The sequence below is a fragment of the Rhinolophus sinicus genome, chromosome 1 (genome assembly GCF_057876585.1).
Source record: "Rhinolophus sinicus isolate RSI-liver-muscle chromosome 1, RSI-T2T, whole genome shotgun sequence".
NCBI lineage: Eukaryota > Metazoa > Chordata > Mammalia > Chiroptera > Rhinolophidae > Rhinolophus > Rhinolophus sinicus.
This window is the reverse complement of record NC_142501.1, coordinates 66,913,186-66,930,601: the sequence shown is the minus strand read 5'-3', so window position 1 is coordinate 66,930,601 and position 17,416 is coordinate 66,913,186. Positions and strand designations below refer to the sequence as shown.

The 17,416-nt window shown below is 34.8% G+C and overlaps 1 protein-coding gene across 2 annotated transcripts in view; it reads right to left on the bottom strand.

Moving 5' to 3' along the window:
* The window catches only part of RAP1B (RAP1B, member of RAS oncogene family), a 39,923-nt gene that overhangs the window by 2,382 nt on the left and 20,125 nt on the right, over positions 1–17,416 (bottom strand). The window contains exons 2-7 of one of the 2 annotated variants that reach the window (XM_019748970.2): positions 7,254–7,336; positions 6,139–6,207; positions 4,882–4,938; positions 3,912–4,052; positions 1,746–1,889; positions 921–1,037 (exon numbers count right to left, since the gene is read on the bottom strand). In XM_019748970.2, the coding sequence (XP_019604529.1) occupies positions 951–1,037; positions 1,746–1,889; positions 3,912–4,052; positions 4,882–4,938; positions 6,139–6,207; positions 7,254–7,310 (555 nt within the window). In that variant the 5' untranslated portion in view covers positions 7,311–7,336 and the 3' untranslated portion in view covers positions 921–950. Of the gene's footprint in view, positions 1–920; positions 1,038–1,745; positions 1,890–3,911; positions 4,053–4,881; positions 4,939–6,138; positions 6,208–7,253; positions 7,337–17,416 lie in introns of those variants that run through there. The other variant, XR_012493920.2, reaches the window with a different exon arrangement.

Below are 17,416 nucleotides of genomic sequence, written 5' to 3'. Positions count from 1 at the left end.
CCATAAATGTCAAAAGTGCCCAAGGATAAAAAAAAAAAATTATTTGTGACAAACACTACAAAAAAGTGCCCAAGGATAGACGTACAGTACAATATGGTTTAATGACAACTGAGTAGGAAACCATTATCATTGGCAAACAGCAGTAGCTAATAATTGAGGGTTTACCATGTGCCAGGCACTGATCTAACTGCTTACCAAGTATTGACTCATTTAATATGACTGTTTTCAAAAACTATATAAAATGTTATATGCTCAGTTTCCTTTGCTGTCTCATCTCTGGGTTGTATTTGTGGTTCTCTCTGCCCGGGAACTCTTCATCCCCTACACAACTTGTAGTTAACCCTGCTATTTACTAACAGCAGAGCTCAAACAAGTAACCATCTTTTTGTACCCCAGTTCACTCAGTGTAATATGGGAATCATAACAGTTCCTGCCTCACAGGATTGTTGCAAGAACTCAATTTATAGACAGTACTTAAGAGTGCCTAGCACATAATAAATGTGTCAGGGGTACTTATTATCAGTATCACACTGGATTTATTCTCTCATAGCATTTATCATATTTTACGTTTTATTCCACAGACCTTAATTAGCTTAAGGTAAAGAGAGGTTGCTTTTGTTCATCACTGTATTGTCAATACAGACTAGTGTCCCATTGAAGTATAAGTATGTATTGGATTAACTTATCTAGAATATTCACTTACGTGAAATACCTTACTTCTGATATGTAAATATAATAATTATTTTAATTACTAGGATATAATACTAACTCATAGATATCTTAAATAGGAAGTAACTGTTTCTTTTTTAGAACAAAAAATTCTGTATTTGCTTTCTTGACAAGAGTGCCCTAAATTAAGTTGAGGCTAAAAGTTAGAGGAAAAGAAGAAAAAAAAAAGAGGAAAATATAAATGAACATACCTGGCTCAGAGCTACAATGCATTTAGTATATTAAAGCAGCTGACAGGATGACTTTTTACGGGCCTTCCCAGGCACTGGAGTTTTTCTGTTAATTTGCCGCACTAGATCATAAAAGATCTGCAAACATATTGATTATTTTTAATTTACAGGAGAAAAAAACCCAATAAACAAAAAATGAAAAAGTAAAATGAAAAAAAACTGAACTTTCCATGGATATAAACAAACCCAGAAAGCAAATACTCTATTCAGTTAAGAAATGAGAGTAAAACCAGGTATTCTTTGGCAACTGCCAAGTTCTTTCCTGTTTGTTTATTTTTTGGGAGGGTAAAAATTTTTCTCCTTAAAGTAAGTACTAAGCTGAAGGAGTTGCAGAGATCTTAATCTTAGTTCAGTTAGAACATTTACCATCATCCAAAGAAAACAATCCTTTACTCTTCTTCAAATCTTTTTATGTACCTTTCCAACGTGACTTTAAGTCCCTTCAAGGCAAGAATTATGCATGCCTTTTTGAATTTGTCTCCATCTTTTACGTAACATCCTTCATATATCTGTAGACTTAATCTGTCTGCCCCACCCCTATCATTTTCTGTTCAGCCTTCCTTCTTTTCACGGTAAATTCTACTGTACCAGCATTTAATAAAGAGGCTAAAATAGCATTGTTGTTTATTAACATGTTACATTTAACATAAGGTGTCTACCTAGATCAACATGATTTCTGCCCTGAGTACACGTTAACTTGGGGTTGTGTTACTACACACACATTATTTTCCATTAATTTTGAATGTTGAATTCCAAATCAAATTTTTAAAGTGTATTTCACCATACCTCATTAACATTTATTTTGGATTTTGCAGAGGATTCTAAGAATGCACAGTTGTTCCATTGTCTTGCTAGATTTTGACCTTGTTCCTTTCCTACAACTCTTTCATCTTCCAAGTCACACTTATTACCAACCAGAATCATTGGAACCTAAAAATATATTTGTGAAAAACAAATAAGTAAATAAATATGTGATATAAATTCAAAGTGAAAGAATTTTGAGAGTCAACTCGAAGGATTATTTTTTATACTATGCCAGAGAAAAATACTAAATTAATAATGTGTAATAAAATTTACAGTTAAATACAAAACCCTTAACAATATTAATTTAAGAAATTTTCATGTGAAACTTTTAGAAAACAAGCTATGATCTACTTATAAAAGAGTAAAAACCCCTTAAAACTGTATCACAATAGACTTATAACTGATTATAGTTCGCAAAACACAAAACCTTTCAAAAAGGAAGTAGAAAAGGGTGTTGCCGTGAAGTCAATATATTTCAAAATTTTAAAATATTTCTCTTAGAGATGTGAATCAACTTTTAAGTTTTCTGGTTTCCTGACATGCGTTTATCAACTAATAGTTCTCAATTTCAGAACACAAAAAGGAGAAATTTGGAAAGTCCCTAAAGTAAAATTTTCAGTTTCTCATGTAGTATATATTAAAATGCCAGAAAGTAAAATCATCTTAATTTACTAAAAATCTAGGCCACATTAATCATGTTAGGATACATGTGATATTTTTAATTTTAAAAGGACACTACAGAAAATAACACTTATTCTACAAAACTCCTATTAATCATTTAGAGACTGACTTTGTAAAGAATTTTTGGAAAGAAAGCCAAAATAGAAAAAAATCAAGAATTTTAGCTTGGGGGGGGGGAATATATATATATATATATATATATGTATGTATGTATGTATGTATGTATGTATGTATGTTTAAAGAGACTCATTGGTATTATCAGCATCACGCTCTAACCAACTGAGCTAACCGGCCACCCTGAATTTTGGCTTTTTAGGAACAGATATCGAGTATTATATTAAGAAATGCTGAGATTGCTGTAAATATGTAGGGTCCCCCAAAGTTCTTGCTTCAAAAGTCCAGGAAATGGCAGCATTTCCCATAGGTGCCTCTGAGCTTGCACAGTATTTGCTATAATTAAACTATAGATAGTACAGGGTTCTTAAAAGTGTGGTGCCCAGACGAGCAGCATCACCACCATCTGGAAACATGTTAGAAACACAAATTCTTAAACGCCCTCCCAGATCTACTGAATCAGAAACTCCAGGAGCAGCTCCTGGCTATCTGTGTTAACCAGCTTTACTAGTGATTTTGATGCAAGATTAATTTGCAGGACCACTGCTATATCTAGTGTGTGATGAGTAATCCTTTTGAAGTTTCCTATAAGGATTAAACTCTATTATGGTGCACTCTGAAGGGGCATGAACATTAACATTAGTCTAATATATCTGTTGGTTTCCTTTAAAAATTATTACCATGCTCCCTTTTTGTCATAGTTGCTTCAGATGTGTTCATATACAGTACTGATGCTTGTTAAAAAGTCTCTTAAATCTACCAGAAATGTGGCCAGAACATCATTTGCTCTTATTAGTAAAATTTGCTACCCACATCTCTTCCTCCTCCCTACCAAAAGCATGATTTAAAAATAGGAAGAATATAGAATTTATTTTATACACATTAAGCAGAGAGGGTGGAATTTCTTATTTTCCACATTATATACAGAGGGTGCCAAAAAAATGTATACACATTTTAAGAAAGGAAAAACTATTAAAATTGTAATAATATATACCAATAACAAAAGATGAATACAAGTCATGTTTGACTTCTGCAATTACAAGAGGTGCTCAAAGTGGTGACCATCTGAGTCCAGACACTTCTGATTACGGCGAACTACTGCTTGAACAACACTGACTGAAGTGTCCACTTGTTTACTTTTTTTGAGCACCTCCAGTTTGGCACCCCCGGTATATTTGAAATATGTATGAGTGTTAAAGATACATTTTTTGCATTTCAAAGAAAAACCTTTTGAAAAACAACCCCCTCAAAATAAACCTACTTTAAATTGGATTTAAATTCTAACTTATAAATTGGCTATCACTACAATAAGGGTTTAAAACATAATATTTATTAATTAAGAAGTCAGCTTACGTCATCAGTGTCTTTAACTCGAAGAATCTGTTCTCTCAGATCTTGTAAATCATTAAATGTAGACTGTGCTGTGATGGAATAAACTAATGCAAAGCCTTGTCCATTTTTCATGTACAAATCCCTCATTGCTGTAAATTGTTCCTACAGTAGAAAGAAGGAATCATTAAAAAACAGTAACGTTAAAAAAAAACCCCAATGATGTTGTGAGTTAATTTGACAATTTTCAAAGTCTATAATTAGAGCTCAATAAAGAATAATGTAGTATTATGTAACATTTCCTAAAATTATAGTCTGTGGCAAGATGCTCTTAAGCTACTTAAAGGCAGCGTTTTTTTCTGATTGCTCTAGTTCCAGGCGGTCCACCAGCTCGCTTGCCTATATCTTTCCATTTTCCCACACTGTTCCTCCTTCACTAGACTGTGAGCCTTTGAGGGTAAGAACACAGTCCATGGCGCATATCAGGTACTCAAACATTAGTTGAATGAATACCACATATCCAGAACAAATGTTCCCTTCACCTTCAGATACCAACAAATCTAGCTAGTCCATAAATACTTCAAAGGAGGAAAGATTCCTTTAAAAATACTTCACATAGCCACTGAGGAATAAATATGTATCATGTAAGTAAGCAAGCAAGCAAATAAACAAAGAGTGGGTGGGCAAGCATACCCAAGTATTATCCACATTATTTAAAATATGATAATATATTTTCACTTGTTTAAAAAGTCCTAGTGAGACTATGAAAATTTTCACCCAATTTATCTATTTATTTCTTCAATAACTGACCCACTGTAATTATAAAGCACACACACAAAAAACAGAATTCAAGAGAATAAGAAAAACAGCTTTAAGATTTAATGCAAGTAGTACTTTTAAATAAGCTTAACTACTATTTGTCTACATATTACTAGCATTTACAAGGTCAACACTGCATGAGTTGTGCATATACTTCGTACTGCGTTTTACATACCGTTCCTGCAGTATCCAAGATTTCCAGCATACACTGCTGTGCATCTACTTCAACTTGCTAGAGGAAAGTCAAAATAGCACTTTCATTTTTTGATGTAAACAAGACTATCTTATTAATATACACAAAAGCTACTATATGATATTTAAAACAGACATAAGTGATAGTAACTCTAATCTCAAGCAATACTTTTAACAGAAAAACTATGTATTCTGACTCAACACACGGATACCTACAAGATCCAAGCTTTATATGAATTGCTCAGTACTAAATTCTGGAAAGGAAATGATTTCAAAATAGCTCAAAAACATATTAAAACCACTAATAGTTCCAATATTATCACAAGTGATTCTATCTCAATTCTGCCATACTTTAGATATACCTTCCTTTCCCTAGATAACCACAACCCCCGCACTGCACTGGAATACAATTTCTGATAGCAAGGAAGCAGAAGACAGCTATCAAATAAATTATATATCTCTGTTACTCCTTTTCATCTAACATTTCCTAGGAAAAAAGTTATTTAGAATTGGATGTGGAAAAAGAGTTATATTGCTTCACAGCTGGGGTGCAGAAAGGGGTTTCATTCGTTTGGTAGACTGGACAGAGAGGGAGGAGTGGAAACAGTAGAGCAACAAGCCGCTGCGTAAGGTGGGAGACAGCTCTCCCCCTACTGCCTTAACAATGTCTGCACATTAAGTTTTATTGTCACATGTTGTGTTAGCGGACAGAGAAATAAACCTTTCTATTATGAGCAGTGGCACTTTCTCAAGGAGTTATTATAGTAGGAAGGTTAGGGAGACTCTGTATATACATCTTTAGGTTAAAAAGAAGGAATGTGAGAGTGCTCAGTCTTTGGGATGGGGGTGTGTAGAATATGGAGCTATCACTTGAAATAGATAACCTAGCTCTAAAGCTTGTGCGTCAAATTACAATGTTGGGGTCAGGATAAATTAAAATTCTAGGGGAGGGGGAATTCTCTCTCTCTCTCTCTCTCTCTCTCTCTATATATATATATATATATAGAGAGAGAGAGAGAGAGAGAGAGAGAGAGAACCCCCGCGTGCAAGCGTTTTAAGATTCTCATAAACTGGTAAACATTCAATGCCAGGAAATAATCAAGTGTGAACTTTCCCCACTAATTTTATAAATTAACTCTGCTTCTTCATCCTACTTTGTAAACAACATTCAGTAATTATAAAGCTAAAAACAATAATTTATAGTAAAGACAGAAGCAAAAGGCTTCTTAAAATACCATACCTTTCTATAAGAATCTTCTATCGTAGGATCATATTTTTCAACAAAAATTCCTTGAACAAACTGTACAGTCTGAAAAAAACAAACAATACAACATACCATTACAGTTCTAAAGAAGAGAACAAATCAAAATCTGTACATTTGAAAACATTGATTTCACATAGGTGGTTATGTCACTGATGAAAAAAATACAACCACTACTACATTTGAATGTATGCATTTGGTGAGATTATCTTAGAAGGCTTTTTTAAAAATTAGTAATCACTATTTTCTTTATTAGGTATTTCTAAATTTAGAGATACATATTAAGAAAAAGCTTTAAATGTCTCTAGTTTCAGTCTCAAGGACTTAAATTTGAATTTTATCCAGAAAGTGGCTAATTGTTTTGGGTACACCCATATGCGCACACTCCAAACACCTCCCCATCACTCTGGACATAATTACAAATGAAAAAGCAGCACACGCTGTTGTATACACTTCTAACTTTGATCCAAGCATGTCAAGTTCTGTGCTAGGTAGTCACTCTAAGTGGCCAGTGAGATGGTTGATCTATCTTATTGTGGGGCTTTGCTAAACTCTGAACTATTCATCAAGTTAATTTCCCTAAGTTTTGTCCCTTCCTTACCTACTACCATCAAGTTGTGTCTTTTTTCTTGTTATACTATTCCTTGATACAAAAAACACGGCTACTAAAATAATGTAAAAACTGGATAGTCAAAGGTAATATTTGAGAAGGTTTTTTTTTAATAAGCTTTGTTTTCCAACATAAAACAAATATATGTATATTCTTTTTCTCAATGACAAAAGACCAAAATTCATTCTTATCTGGTTCTGAAATGCAGACAGACACATATTTTATGCACTCACCCTCTGTGCTTAGCTCAAACTGTATTCTGGCATACCTTATGTTGGTCTGAAACCACTGTTCCAGAGGGAATACGTATGATCTACCCAGATACAACTAAAAATGGACTAAAATTACAAGAAAAATATAGTGCTTCTAAAATCACTATAGGATTTCACCTTAACAAATGAAACAAATAATCAAAACCTGAAACTCAACAGAAAAAGAACATATCTTGCAGTGAATAGCTTAGGTACAGTGAGAAATGACTTACCAGAGCAGATTTTCCAACGCCTCCTGAGCCAAGAACGACTAGCTTATACTCACGCATGGTGCAAACTTGTCAAACGCTAGTACCTTATTAAAGAAAAAAAAAAATTATTAGGTAATATCTTTGTATTCATGTGCTTCTTATATAAATTACACACCCAAGCAAGCAGATTTCTTTAAAATGATTACTATACCATACTACATGAAGCGTTCCAAAAACAAGAATGCTACTGGTAGGGCTCTTTATAACACAACAGAGGTAGAAAGAAACTTGAGAATTACAAACGACTTCCAGTCTCATCCTAAATTCAATTAGAATAAAATATTTACTCTATTAAGAAAAAAGGGGGGGAGGCTGAAGAACAGCACGAAGGGATAGTCTATTGGTTACAAGATGGCAGTGACAGACATGTCCCCCCAACCCCCTTTTCCTGAATCAACTGTAACCTTGAGTCATAAGTAGTTGAGTGCCTACTAAGTACAGGATATACCCAATGGGAAACAAAAAACAAATCCTGCCTTCATTGAGCTAATATTCTAGAAAGATGAACAGGATGGAGCAGGGGTCTGTAAACAAATCCAGCCCACTACCTGTTTTGTATATAGTTTTATTGAAATATAGCCAGGCCCATTCATTTGTGACTTGTCTGTGGTTGCTCCCTTGCAGTAATGGCAGAGTTAAGAAGTTGCAGTAGGGGCTATCTGGTCTGCAAAGCCTAAAATATTTACTCTGGCATTTACAGAAAAAATTTGCTGACCCCTGAGACACATGAATGGTAAATGAATTAGCAGACAAAGCCGGACAAATATCTACTACTGAAGTGGGGGAGGTACAAAGAGTCTGAAAATGGTCAGGAATCAGAGGCAGAACTGAAGAATACCAATGCCCAGGCTGAAAACGTCTGGGTGCTTACCGTGATGAAATACTGGAAATCAATACAAAATAACACCAAAAAGAAGAAGCCCATACCAAGGCTTATCATGATAAAATTTCAGTATACTGAGAATAAAGAAGCTCCTAAAAGTTTCCAAAGTGGGGGATAACACAAGACTACAAAGCTCCCACACTCCTAGAAAAAAATAACTGGTCAGTGGCTATAACACAAAAATAGCCACCAGAACAGGTTTTAAACCTTTTTAATCAAGAAATGACAGTTCGTTAGTCATATTAACAAGTAACTACAAGAACTGGCTTAAACACATTTAATCAACCTATAATCACTTGTTTTAGTGAATATGCTTCTGCAAACTGCCAATTATCCATAGCCCCTTACTTCTGAAAGTCAGTCAATCAAGAATGGACTCACTTTGGTATGTATCTGTCTGTGTTCAATCTTTTTGTATGTTCTAACATTCCAGCCTATACTCTTAGAAAAGATATCCTGTGTTTCACCTATATCTCTACGCCATTCCTTTATTTCTCCTCAGGATGCCATGTCTATTGCCGTGACCTTCCTCCATTCAAAACCTTCTCCTTCACTCCTGGCTTTAAATACATGGTGTATCAACTATATTTTTTCTGTTTCTGAATGGGGACTCCTCCAAAAAACCCCACAGAAAGTTAGCTGTTAACTTTCCCATTTACTAGCTCCTATGTTTTATTTCTAAACTTGAACTCATCATTTCCAGACTCTTCTCTGGTTCTTGAACATAGTCTCCTTAACTTTTGTGAGCTGCATGGTTCTTACCAGATTATAATTTTAAGAAATAAAAGTTGAACCAACTATAAGCTTTAAGAATACTCCACACTATATAGCATGCATACAAATTTGGAACAAATGAAGAAATTACTTTGTAAAATTTAACTGAAGTCAGGCTTATTTAATGCAAAAAAAATCATAGTATTATAATACTGCCATGTAGACATTACACAACCACATAGATCTATAATGATCTATTGGAGAAACATTAAAAAAAAATTAGGGTTCTAATGAAAGAGGCCTCCAAATTTGTGTTTCTGAATCCAACTAGAGGGAATGTGCTAACTTTGGGGACAAGAATTGTCTAAACATCCCAAAGAGCAAACCAACTACTTTAACACACATAAGACTCGTCTTCCTGCATTCTTTTATCCTTTATGTAGTTGGGCTGTGTTGTGTCACTTTTTGATGACTTCTTTCCTATTTTTATCTACAACTCAAAAAACTCACCTCAATGCCAACTAATCAACAATTGTCTCGCTTGAGTAACAGTGCTTCTACAGTTGATATTAACTCACTCCTGCTTTTGAAAATTCGTCAGCCTTTGAACGCTAATTCCCTAAAACCTTGTAAGACTAGCAAGTAGACTGCTCTGCTCAGAGGAGGCAGTGTCTGACGAAGATAGCTTTTTCTTAAGTAATCAATTACTTCAGCTTTGTGTTTGTTTCAGATATTAAATGGTGTCTCTCATTCTTTGACAACTGACCCAAGACCTTCTTTGGGTATCACTCCAAATGATGCCCTTTGACAAACAAGTGTACTGAGTGGACTGCTTGTGCCCAACTTCTGCTTGTTCTTTGAATTTGCTATCTGATGAGTCACTCTCAACAATGAGAGCTCCAAACGGTTCTTTGAGCTTACACTGTTAAATTTATTTTGTTATTTTAGGATTGCACCAAATAGGTCTTTGTATAATGTAAGGCAATTAGGCCTTTTGGTTCTGGCCTGGAGGTGTATTATTTGGTAAATATTTTTGCCATTAGTTTAATTCTTCAGCTAGTTGCTTTGCTTTTTGTTCATCTATTTGAGCTAAATATGAGACATACTAATATGTCTCATGTGTTTTGTTTTCTCCTGGACTGTCTTGTTTCCATTCATTGAATAAGTGACTGCTACACTTGGAATAGATGGAGGCACAGGCCTGATAAGCCTCCAGTCCAATTCAAACTAGCCCCAAGTACTAAAGGCTGAAGATGAGTAAAACCAGTGACCAACTCAGGCAAAGGTGAGTGACTGGTCAAAACTTGACCCTGGGTCACTTACCTTCATGAAGGTCACAAACCTTCACGATGGCGTATTACAAGATCAATAACGGGCTTGTTGATTATGTGGCCCCTTCCTAACCTCTGCTTGGTCAGGGAACCTGAGAATCTGGTTGAAAAGACACATTTGTTAAAAAAAAAAATTTTTTTATGTGCCTCTTCCCAGGTAATTTACACGACACCATTTTTCTTGACTCTAGTGATTCTTGCTTCTTTGTCAAAGCCAAAACTTTCTCTAGGAAGAACTTCTGTTCTTGATTCTTACTGTAATCTTGATTTTTACACTTAAAATGGTAAATGACAAAAATTGTGACTTTGACAATTGTGACTTAACAACTGGACTTATGGCCAACTTTCGAAATGTCAAAATTATCATCTTAAGAGGAACTATAACTATAAAAAAAATTATGAGATAAAAACAACATTCAATAATCAACTTCTTTAACTGGTACTCTGGGGCCTCAAAATCAACTAAAATAGTTTCTCTTTACTTCTCCCCAGCTCAAACGTTTGGAAATCCACCCTCCTCGAACCATTCTGTCTCTCTACTTACACGACCCACAAAACCCTTCCATTTCTTCTGCTCTTTCACCTTACCTCTGAAATGAACTATCTTCCTTGAGGGTTTGTCAGCAAAGGAACAAATATGCTAAACAATAAACAGCCCCGTTAATTGCTAAAGTAGAAGGCAGAGATATAAAAACTGAATTTAAACACTGGTTTAGAATTTAGCTGAAGTTATGTATAAGGATTTTCCTAAACCTGAAGGAGACTGAAGATTGAAAGAAATCTGTTGCAGAATTCCATTAATTACTAATTACTTAATTTCCTCATAAAGGAAAATGGTTAAAAGTAGAGTAAGAAAGACCAGATTCAAATTCCTTAAAAAACTGACCTTGAGAGAATAAGAATCTCTTCAGGAAATCCACTATTTCAGAAGTCTTTCTTAGGGGTAGATTGGTAACGATTTAAAGTTGTGAACAAAATAAAAATGACTTAGAACTGACTCTGGGTAGTGAACACACAATGTGAAATATGGATGATGTATTACAGAATTGAACACCTGAAATCCATGTAACTTTACTAACCATTGTCGCCCCAATAAACTTTAATCAAAAAAAAAAAAAAAAAAAAAAAAAAAAGACTTGACAGGAAACAAAATACAAATTGACTTTAGGAAACTTTAAAAAATGTTCTGTGGTAGACTACATAGCTGAAGTAAAGGGAGACACGTCCCTTCTTTCTGTAAAGGGGCTCAGACTTGCATAGGAAACTTAAAATGGAAAATTGGTAACTTAGAAAATATATTGTGGCTGAGCATTTTCAGAGACTCTCACAAAGGAAACAAGCTAGAAAGAAAAATGAATGTGAGAGGTCTGTTTCCTAAGAAATGGGAATCTATGGATGAGTACACCTGTACATACGACAAGGAGAAGAGCCACAGGAAGAGCCAAAGTCCCATGTTTACTAAGTAAAGGAAGGACAAAGATCCCACATCTGTCCCATCATGCTGCTCCAAGGGAAACATGAGCACCCAACACGCCCCTGCTCTTTCTACACCGGGGGTGGCAGGGGACTCACTATATGGAGTCACGAGGGAATATTTGGGGTAATGGAAGCATTTGTTCTAAAATTGCTGGTAGTGATGACTGCACAACAATATAAGGTTACTAAAATCCAAAAACAGAAACACTGACACAACTGGCTGAATGAACATAAAAATTACTATTTAAAAATACTCACTATAAAAAGTAAACACTTATGGGAACTGCATTTCTTAATGAGATGGTTGGGACTCTTTTTCCCAGTTGCTTCATTTATCCATAATATTACTTGTTGCTAGAAAGAGTCAGGTTCACTCATATATTGTTTCTATCAGTAATTTGTTCCTTCTACTTATTATTGATAAAAAATATATCCATTGCATGGGTGTATGACATTTTCTTTATCCATTCACCAGCTGGTGGACATCTGGATTATTTCCAGTTTATGGATATTATAAATAATGCTTATCAATTTGTTTCAATATTAGTAACTCAACCAACAAGAATTTTTACCACAGAGCCCTATGGTTGGAAGAAACCAAAAACAGTTCAAATTTTGAAGTAAAGAAAAATGACAGAAGTCAGCAACAGACTTTCAAATCTAAAAACAGTGACAACACACATCTAACTTATCAATAAGCTTTCTAATAAGGAACACCGATAAGAAGGGAATACAAGTAAGCATAGCCATTAGCTTTAATTTTTTTACCAATATTTCCTTATGTGGACCACCTAATCACAGTATTTTAATTTAAATTCTGATAAATACCAACGCTAATGGTATTTTTTTCCTTAAAAAAAAAATCTAATATTTATTTTTCAAATCTGTGCTTTCTACTACACCAACTTAGAAAAATTGCTTACGGAGTCTAAGATGGGGATTAAAAAATGTGTTTCATTGTGAATGCCAACGGCGATGGCCATTAGTTCTGTTTTTAGGAGGACTGTGCGGCTGCATCCAGTTTTAGCAAAAAGACCACTCTGATCACTAAGTAATGCCTGGCGCTGCCTTGTTGTGGGGAGAAAGTCGTGGCACTTGTGTATCTGTGAGCCGTGGACAGGACCTTCCTGTACAAGTGTTCTTAACTTGAAGCCTATGAATGAGCACTTGGGAATCTGTGAATTCCTAAAATTTCATGCATAATTTTAAGATGGGGAGAATTATATCAGAATTTCAATGGGATTTGTGATAACTATGGTTTGAGACATCGAGAATACTTGTTCTCTTTCACAGATCTCCAAAGGGAAATAATTTTGACAGCTTAGCATAGGTAGTGGTTCACGGCACCTAAATTTCAAATTCTGGTTTTGTATAACCTTAGGCCAAGTCATGAAAACTTTCAGAGCTTTCACTTTTCACTATCTGCCTCAAGGTTGTGAGGCAGATACGTTAAGCATGTAAATTACACAAAAACAGGGATTTTTTTCTGTTTATTCATTGCTATATCCTCAGAACCTGAAACAGTACCTCGTATATAGTATGTGCTCAATAAAACAAGGAATCATATGTAGTAATTTTCCTTAAGAGTCTTGGTACCTTGCACATACTAACAATCAACGAGATAGCTTTTAAAATAAAAATAAAATAATAGTAACAATAATAATAGCAGCAATGATCTGAGCTACTGCTCAATACTACAACGTAACAGAACTGCTGTTTCCTCAGTTGAGAATCACTGCTTTACCCTTTTACCTACTAGCTCAATAAGACACACAAGAATGTAGGTGGGGAATGCTGTCCAGCTTTAGTCTGATTCAGAAAGTATTTTATAGGTATGTCAAGAGATACAATGTATAGGCTAAAACTATTTTCCAACCATATATGGGTATTTATCCTTGTTTTAGTCCTCACTACAACCAGTTTGGAAGACTTTATGCTAAAATCAACTGAATTATAATTCTTTAGCTGCAGACTCTAAGGTTTACTATCATGTTCCACTGAACACATTTTAACATCACTGAAACTGAAACGTTCTCTTACAGTAACCTCTCATGTCAATCCAAAAAGCAAAAAGCTAAGTATATGTTAGCATTTTGAATCATTTTAAGTCTGTTTATTATATTGTCTAAATTACATTTTGATTGAATCATTTTAAAATGTAGTTCAGGGAGAAAGACTGGGACATAACCCTCTTGTAAGTCTTTAAAAAAACAATTACTACACAAAAATCTTATGATATTGGTGTTTTTCTCTTACCCTTAATATTAATTATACAACTCAATGAACTTTATTGTGCCACAAGTTATACAGGCTGTAATTTGACAGTCTAGGGAAAATCTCAATGTTACTACTTTAGGAATAGTGAGAAAATCTTGAGGAAAAAAAAAAAATTATATAAAGTTTAGCCAGTCACTCAACTCAGAATGAATAACAGTTATAAAATATTAATTAATGCTGACAGAAAAAAGTATTTATTAGATAATATAGTACAGAACGTTTAAAGAAAATAGGCAAATTTAGAAGAACTAATTAAAATTCCTTTAATACTATTTTTAACCTTAATAACTAGTATGCTTCTCAAAAAAAGGGCTAAGAGATACTTTACTATTGTAAATCACAAAATTAAACATTACTTTAAGTGCTTTATAGAAAAAAAAAGTAAATTTGACATTTTAAACATTTCTTACATCAAAGCAGTAGTTGTCTTTACATTAATTAGCATGCCTAAAAAGTCTATTTAGAAACAAAAAATGGGTGCCAAAAGATTTAAGTTCTAAGTACTTTAACAGGCATGCTACAAGTAAACAACTGTTTGTATTCTGAGAAGTCCGCTGGTTTGCTGTATCTTATTACCATCAGTAGAAAAGAAGGATTAAGGACCCCCCACAAAAGATACAAAGTAAAAGTAGTACCTGATATTAGAAATTATTAACAGAGTTCTGACTACTAGATATTATTGCCATGAACTGCTATTTAAAGAGATGGGAAGAACAATTAAAACTATTTTATAATCAACTAAAAAACTGACACTCAAAGAAATTTTAACGACCTTCAGAGCGGCCAGTTAGCTCAGTTGGTTAGAGCGTGGTAGAAACAACAAGGTTTCAGGTTCGATCCCCACGTGGCCCACTGTGAGCTGCACCCTCCACAACTAGACTGAAACTAGTGCTTGACTTGGAGCTGATGGGTCCTGGAAAAACACACTCAAAATAAATAAAAGTTAAAAAAACAAAAAAGAAAAAAAAACCGTTAACAACCTTCAAGAAGTTCAGGCAACACCATCAGAAAGTGTTAAATGAAGATGTGTCAGCAATGGGGGATATCTTGATTAAATATTTTGCCCCAAATTATGGTGCTATTGGTCAACTGTAAAACATCCTTGTTTGAATGTCCAGTCCAGCTGATGGGATTTTGTTGTTTTATATACGCTCTCTTTCATGGTATTCCTTGTAAACAATGGCATTTATTTGTAAAAATCAGATGCATTTTGGAAGTTATTTGCTAATTAACAATAATATGTCTATATTTTAATTTGCAAATACAGCGTTACTTGAACCAAGCTTTAATCTATGAACTCACCAATTATATTAACTCATTAACTAATGAGGACTCCCAGACCCCCATTTTCTTCGGGTGATTAAACAGGCAAGAGCAAAGCACATACGCAAGATAAATTTAGGAGTGTTATCAATAGTGCCACTTCTCACTTATACTCCATCAGCAAGAAAGTGCAACTACAACAAGCAGGCACCTACACAATTATAAATATGAAGCATGATTCACATTGTTTTTCCAACAATCTAACATTAGAGGTGAAGAAAACCAATTAAATTTATAAAAAACTATCAAAACACTGAGAATTCCACTATTGTTAAAAACTGGAAGCATTTTCGAGACTGATTTTTCAAACGCATACATATTTCTGCTATATATCTTTGAATAAAATTTTTTGGGGTAATTTTAGGTATTATATATGTCATTTACGTTTAAAGATTCCTAATTTTAGTTACTTATATAGATCCCCTAAAAATTGTGTGACTACAACCAACTCCTGATCAATCAAAATAACTGATAGCTCTTATTTTATTTTTATTTTTTTAAAGATTTTATTGGGGAAGGGGAACAGGAGTTTATTGGGGAACAGTGTGTACTTCCAGGACTTTTTTCCAAGTCAAGTTGATGTCCTTTCAATCTTAGTTGTGGAGGGTGCCGTTCAGCTTCAAGTTGTTCTTTCAGCCTTAGTTGTGGAGGGTGCAGCTCAGCTCCAGGTCCAGTTGCCGTTGCTAGTTGCAGGGGGCACAGCCCACCATCCCTTGCGGGAGTCGAACCGGCAACCTTGTGGTTGAGAGGACGCATTCCAACCAACTGAGCCATCGGGGAGCTCAGCGGCAGCTCAGCTCAAGGTGCTGTGTTCAATTTTAGTTGCAGGGGGCGCTGCCCACCATCCCTTGCGGGAGTCGAGGAATCGAACTGGCAACCTTGTGGTTGAGAGCCCACTGGCCCATGTGGGAATCGAACCGGCAGCCTTAAGAGTTAGGAGCACGGAGCTCTAAGCGCCTGAGCCACCGGGCCGGCCCATAGCTCTTATACTTTGCTGTATTTCTTGCAAAATTCTTGGGTAGTTTCATTAATCTAATTTACAAGGTTTTACTATTTGGAGCCCTTTTTCAATGGACTGACATTAAATCTGTTTTTAACAAAAGGCTCTACCGATAGGCTTCATTCTGCTTAGTATTTTAAAGTCATCATCTTTGGTGGGGTTATGTGCCAATTAATTTGTGGCTGAAGTTAAATTTGGAATTGAGTCATAGAGATTTGTCTAGGACTCACTGGAGAGCTCATGGCTTCACTGTCCTCTCTTCCTCTGCTAATAGGGGCATAAATGAGATTTCTGGAGGAATCTAAATGTAGCTGGTCTTACGAGGTACTGTTATTCAATATATGTAAAATGCTGCTCAGTGATTTCCTTTGCTAACTCTATACAGGAGGATATTCACCCCAAATGGAGAGATTGGTTATCTAGGGGACACATATTAGTTATGGTGATTAAGATTGGGAAGCAAAATATAAAAAGTGAAAAGGTAAATATCTATATACCTGTAGGAATGCTCTACAGCAGGAATAGTATTAAAACCATCAATTTTTAGGTTCCAGAGACACTGACTCTGAACCTCATAATCTGATTTATTCTTTAAACTTGTTAATAAATGTAACAAGTACATTATAAGAATCAAACCCTTGAAAAGTGATAAGGGACATTTAAAATCACAATTCCTTTCCATTGAAATATTACATCAAAAGGTTCCCAAATAGCTGTAGTTAAACTAAACTTTCCCAAAATACTGGTAACTCAAGCAATTCTCCTATCCTTAAGTTGTTTATCTACAACACCCCCACCAACCAGTTTGATATTCTTTCATCTTAAATTATAAATAAAGGGCTAAGTAAAAATACTTAACGAAGTTAAAGTGACTATTTCTCCCACTGAACACTTTCTGGAAGAGATAACTTGATTTCTCCTTTCAGCCTCTAACTCCCAAAGTACTACTTCAGCAGCTAAAGAGAATTGCTGTGCTCTCTTCTCACTCCAAATAAAATTAACTAATTCAAATGCCAGAAGAACTTGGTAATAATCTGTTGGACACAATGACAGGATTCAAAACTTCTGAGCAAAAAATAATTTAAAAATTATTTTTGGAGGAAGAAATAAGTCTAAACAT